Source organism: Hyalella azteca, unplaced genomic scaffold, assembly GCF_000764305.2.
Source record: "Hyalella azteca isolate HAZT.00-mixed unplaced genomic scaffold, Hazt_2.0.2 contig17635, whole genome shotgun sequence".
Taxonomy (NCBI): domain Eukaryota; kingdom Metazoa; phylum Arthropoda; class Malacostraca; order Amphipoda; family Hyalellidae; genus Hyalella; species Hyalella azteca.
The window spans coordinates 49,030-55,384 of NW_025947411.1; the positions used below are offsets into that span (position 1 = coordinate 49,030).

General features: G+C 35.4%; 1 protein-coding gene across 1 annotated transcript; it reads right to left on the reverse strand.

The window, feature by feature from the left end:
* On the reverse strand, positions 1-2,049 carry LOC108669381. Its single transcript, XM_018156697.1, has 3 exons — positions 1,990-2,049; positions 358-597; positions 1-29 (listed from the first exon to the last, which is right to left on the reverse strand). Exons 1-3 carry the CDS (start codon positions 2,036-2,038, stop codon positions 1-3), a joined length of 318 nt encoding a protein of 105 aa, XP_018012186.1. The 5' UTR covers positions 2,039-2,049.
* Positions 2,050-6,355: the final 4,306 nt, after the last annotated feature.

Here is a 6,355-nt window from a genome sequence, read left to right on the forward strand (position 1 = left end):
TCAGGATGACGACGAAGACTGGCTCTCCACTGAACGCAAATTAAGGAGCCTCAATTACCAATTATTCTGCATGTGCGTGGTATAAACGAAGCCAAAAGAACCGGTAATTTTTGTGACTGCACGATTATCCTGAGCTATTCCTCTTAAACTTTTAGGACCGGGAGTTGCTGAATTAATATAGTGTTTTCAACACTCAACTCGTACCTGATAAATCAGTTCCTACATGACCTTCACTTCACGATTGGTTCTCCGACAAATATTTTAAAATTTACACCCTTGTTCTAGTTACGTTAATTCTGATTGTAACTACTGCCAACTTTCATGTTAACTTACGCTTTAGATCTATCATTCACTTACTTATTATAAGCAGAACACTCAATAAAAAGGTGACAAGAGCCTCAAGGGGCAACCCAGGGCAGAATGTGCTGGGGAACAGGTAGCTGCTGACGAAGGGTCGCCCTCGTGAGCCCAACAAGGCGTACTCCCTCTTGCAGAGGTAGTAGCGCTCGAAGGTGCAGTACAACCACCGTAGCCCTACCAGGTACTGCATCACGCCCGGTACAATGTGGCCTCCGAAGTGCTCTGGAAGTCCCAGTTCTGCCGTGCAATTAAAACCAGATGTTCACTAACAACTCCAAATGTCTCTTTGTGGCAAGTTGTAAGGGATAGTAACATTAAGGTAATATTGTTTTTTTGTCGAAATATTAAATTGTCATTTTAGTTTAGAATGAACCGGAGGAAAGGTGCGGAATGTTAGGGTGAAATGGTTATTGTGCTGTGGAAAGCCGGAGCGGAGGTATGTGTGAGAATAGGATCCGATGTAGATATGTAAATAATGCTGTGAACAGATTGTGTAAAAAACTGATTTCATATTTAAGGTATGTGTAGCGTGTATAGTTTACTTTATTAGTACTAGTTATTGATCCATTTCTACTTGGTTCTTTTAGGAAAGCCTCAACCTCGAGCCTAGAGATTCAACCTCAAGCCTGAAGTTTGACGTGGAGCACCTAAGTGTTAACGCATAAGTGTTCAATAGGCAATAATAACGGTTCATTAATAATTTGTTTGTGAATAAAAAAACTGCGGTGTAACAAAGTGTTTCAAAGATGTACCAGTGATTGAACCCTATACGATCATGTAGGCAATTTGGTGAGTTTGGGAGCCCCAACAAAGTGATGTGAGATATATATTCCTTCATTGCCGGATAACTTTCCCATTGAATTTGGCTCATAGCGGTTCTCGCGTGAGTGTTACTAGAAAAAAAAGATGTAGTGCACTTCATTCATATTTTGCTTTGGTCCCTACCCTTTAATTACTGTTACTCCTATAGTTACTGGATACCAGAACATGCTCATACACCCTTCATATTTACTCATTACATCTTCGGTACGAGCGTCCAAGACCGCAAGAGACGAGCTTGTCACAAAAGGCTTGAGGCATTAACACTCTTGACGCTTCACCAAGCCTTCTTACGCATACCATCATTCTTATCCCCGTAGTAAGTAAATAATCGAATGAAATTCATTTTTGTATATAATCTGATAATTCATGCATGTTTGGAACAACAAGAATTTAAAATTTTAAGCCAAAATTTTATATTAAAAATGAAAAAGTACCCTAATTATTCTTCTTTAATTAAAAGCATACTTTTTTATTCGAATTATTTATTTTTACTTTTAATCTCGTATTTTTCATATTTCCTTAAATAAAAGACTATGTCAGTCATGTATACCATGCAATATTTAATAATGCAGCTGGCACAAAGACAATTTAAAAATAAACTATAATGTTGAATACCTAATAAAAAAGTACGGCTTACTATTGAAAATATTTCTGAAATAAGAGACTACTGTATGCTAGTCATCATATTTCCCTTTATAAGAAGCTATGTAAGTCAACTATGCCATGCAATATATAATAATGCAGCTCGCACATAGACAATATAAAAAAACTATAATGTTGAATACCTACTAATACAGTACGACTTACTATTGAATAGAGGATCCGTGTGGTTATGGTGGTGCTCCATCGCCTCCATCTTGAAAGCGGTACTACGCGGTCCACAGGTGCGGCCACGATCGTTCAAAATCAGAATTTATAGCAAAGAAAACTCAAGTAAACATGAAGGGATAATAATGTTTATATAACGTGTATCTGCGAAAACAAATTATTATTTATTACGCTCAATCCACAATGAATGACTGGGTAAAAGTTCAAATTCTTTGGCCGAAGTAATGAATTCCATTTGAATTCGGATCTAGTGAATATATAAGAAGGGAATTTCTCAGAAATTTTATCGATGGTGAATATCATTCGTTCATATACAAAGAAATTATGCAATAATAAATAATACCAAATAATTTTAAACTCGATACGAACAAAAAAAAACAACGTAAATATATAGCTTGCGAATGTCTATGCAAGTTTATGCTTAATAATACTTGTAGTAATCAAAATATCTACGAAGTCTCTCATAATTTCGCTGTTGTATTGACAGAATCGCGCTGGATTGCACAGTTTACTTTACTTTACTTCCAGCCTTCTATTTACTCATGTACATACACTATATACTGATGTACTACTATAGTGATGTACTACTATACTGATGTACTACTATAGTGATGTACTACTATACTGATGACTATACTAATGTACTACTATACTGATCTACTACTATACTGATCTGTGAACGAATGAGAATCGTTCACGGTCTTTTTAGGCTTTTTTAACAATTTCAATTTTGTTTAAGCTAGGTGATATATTATACTACATGTATGTTTTTTTTTAGCGAAGCCGGTTAAGTAACTTAGACTTCCGACCCCTTCAGGGAAGATTGGTCTCAGAGAGGTGACGAGGGCGATTCCTTTTATATGAGACAGCAGTTGTGTCCTGCTAGCCGATCGGTTAAGTTGCTGCTCTGACCTTCCTAGTGGTAGCTAGTAACTGCCGATCTGGCATGAAGCTTTTGTCTTGCAGTGAGTCCTCTCCCTGACTGAGCTGATTAATTATTTGCCAGTGTCTGTGCTGCTCGTTACTGTGACCTTAACTGTAGAGTGCCCATTTTAAAGTGCTTATTTCTATTGGAATAAACGTGTGAAACTTCAGTGGTGAACTGGAAAGCTGTGTTCTCATTATCGATTCTTTAAAACTAGCTTGTTAATAAGTTCGTGGCCAGCGTTCAACCTTAGGCAGCCATCAGTTGAAGCTAAGGTAGTGAACGTCCGGTCACAGATCTACAACTAAACTGATCTACTACTATACTGATGTACTACTACGTATACAGATGTACTGATCTACTGATGCTAGGTTACTGATTTACTTCCACGTTTGTCTGTCGTATGCTATCTCCGATGCAGTGCGTCCATAGGCGAGAGAACGTCTCGTTTCTCTTCATTTTCAAGCTCTCATTTCGCAGTCGCCTATATGAGGGCGCTTGTAACTAGTATCACAACATGCGGACATTTACCAGGCTTATCTCTTCACAGTTGAAATTTTAACGCTTGACTTGAGCTCTCTCAAGATTCCTGTGGAGGTTTAATTACACTTTAGTTTTAAAAATTACTCACAGTTTTTCACAATTCTTGCTCATTTGGAGTCAGTTTTCTAGAGCACACAGATTGATTATGATATTAGTAGTTCAGATGAATGTCTATCGGAATAAATGATCCGTAGACTAATGAAAGTTCTGTTCAGTTATCACGGCCTCCACAAAACCCATAGTTTGCACTGAAATTGAATCCACTAACTACGTAGGTGATTAAATGGCATGAGTGCGAGACGTGCTATGAATGGGTCATATTGCCGTACGCTTGACTCATATTGATTTACTAGTCGGTTTTATACATATTAGATGACATGGTCAAATTGGTAATATACGAAAGATTTTTATTTGTTATTTATTCGTTATCTCCCAATACCGGTACAGTTTATTTGTTATCTCCCAATAAATATCAATAGACTGTACCGGATAAGCGCGTGCAAGTTTTCATTATACTCTTAAGTGAGGCGACATACAAAATTATGCTAATACAATTCAGCCAAGCATTGCAGAATGTTCTTAATTGAACTTTATGTGAGATAGAAATAAAAGAATATGTCTCGTGATGTTATTAATCCTCAGGTAGATAATCCAAGATCGTCATGTAGATAATAAAAGTAAAGATAATATCCCTGGTAAAAAAAAACAAATAAAAAAAACTTTTAAAAACCACGTTTTCTTAACAAACAAAAAAGAAAAACGTTTACTCTTACATAACATTTAAGTTATGTAAAATGTTATATAATGTTATGTAAGAGTAAATGTTTTTCTTTTTTGTCCGTTAAGAAAACGTGGTTTTTAAAAGTTTTTTTATTTATTTTATTTCACTATTTTTAGTTTTATAAAGAACAGAAAAACGTGGTTTTTAAAAAAAAATTTATATTTATTTATTTTCTACTTTTTAGTTAGCAATTTTAGCAATTCAAATCAATTTCCAGGGTTGGCAAGTGTGGATGTTCGAGAAAAAACTCAATTCCAAACCGTGAATTTTTAGTGTTTTTTTATATACATTTTTTTCAAAAATTTTTTTTTTCATTATTATTTCTGATGATCAAATCTTGAATTGTTAGGCAGCATAAACATGCATGCCAAATTTCAACTTACTAGGATGTTCAGAAGTGCTCTAAATTAAGGTTTGAATTTTTGATGACAGACACACACGAAACGAAGTCAAGAAAAACGTAGTAATAATAATGGATTGTTTTGGGCATTTCACCAAACGAAATAGCTCAATGATCGAGAAACCACCAATTCAAATGAAAAATTTCCTACCGCCTATATTTTAGGTCGTGTATATGGCGTCAATATAACTTTACTGTGCAATATTGGTTTCATATTGTGACGTGAAAAAATTGATTTGTGGTATTTAGGTCGCTGCCGTTCTCAAATGGCGCAAAAGGAACTAAAAAGTAGGATACATTGAGAGAACTTGACCTACGCCTAACACCCAACTTCATGTAAAAGGTCAAGATTTGCATAGCAACAAGCCTCTGCTCAAATCCTCGGGGTTTTAACTTCAACGTCTTAAGGTAGGTCAACTTTTTCTTGTCTGATTAGTTGTACGAGTGAAGGACACTTTAGAGGAGATGATATCAGATAACATGCTCTGCAATGTGTTTAAAATTTTTTTATGTAGATTAAGTAAATACATGCATCTATCACATGTCAATAAATTTCAACGATCCGCTGATCAAGGGATTAAAAAATTAATTTTTAAAAATCAAATATTCCTTATATTTTCTGAACTCTTAACTTCGAATTTGATTGAAAAGTTGACGCTGTTAGTGGACCACTGATCTAAATCACTGATAATTACATAGAAGCCCGTTATTGTAGGACTGGCTTGATTAGCCTGTGATTAAAATTTGGAAATAACTGAATTTCGTTGAAATAGAATAATAAGAAATAATTTGCAATGGACACGAAATCAAATTTAAACATCAATCACATATTTTTGCATTATACTTCTTGGTTATAAAAAATTTTCGGAATGCCAATTATAATAAAAAAATATAACTCAGTACTCACAGCAGTGAGTGACAGAGAGCGCATTGTCTCGTCGACGAAAACGTGAAGTCACGGACGGACAGACAGACGGACGGACAGACAGACGGACAGACAGACGGACGGACGGACAGACAGACGGACGGACAGACGGACATGGCGAGCACAATAGTGCATTTCTTCCATAGATGAGAAAATGCGCTAAAAATGGCCCAACAACAAACTGCTAAGGGCGCCTGTATGGTGCTCAAGATCGGGGCCTCATTGTGCAGCCGATATTGTTTTTCATCTATGTTAGCAACTAAATTATCTAAATTTATTACAATAGGTTAATTCTGGGCATAAAACGATGAGAGTAGCGCTGTGAAAGTCTCTTAAGTATTATATATTATTGTTTTTGATATTACAAGGAGAAACAACTTGCCTTATGGTTTACACTTTACAGAAACACTAGTCTGTTACTAGATATTTTTCGGGAAAGGGATGAGTTGCAATATTCGTGAAATAATTGACAGAAAATGAATTTGATTCAAACACAGTTTTGTGAAGATCTTGATGCAATCTAACAACTATATATGGGAGGCAAATGCTTTGATATGATAACTGTAGTTATCATATTATTACTTTTTTCGTGGTGCAGGAAAAAATTATTCAGTAAAAAGACTTGATTACAAGATAATTATGACATATATAGAAACACGAAGGAAATACGGAAATAAAGTGGATCGGAAAATAATCTGTAGCCTACCTTTTAAATTTGTTGAGGAACTTTATGATGCAATATGAATGATATCTGTCAGCACACAAATAAGG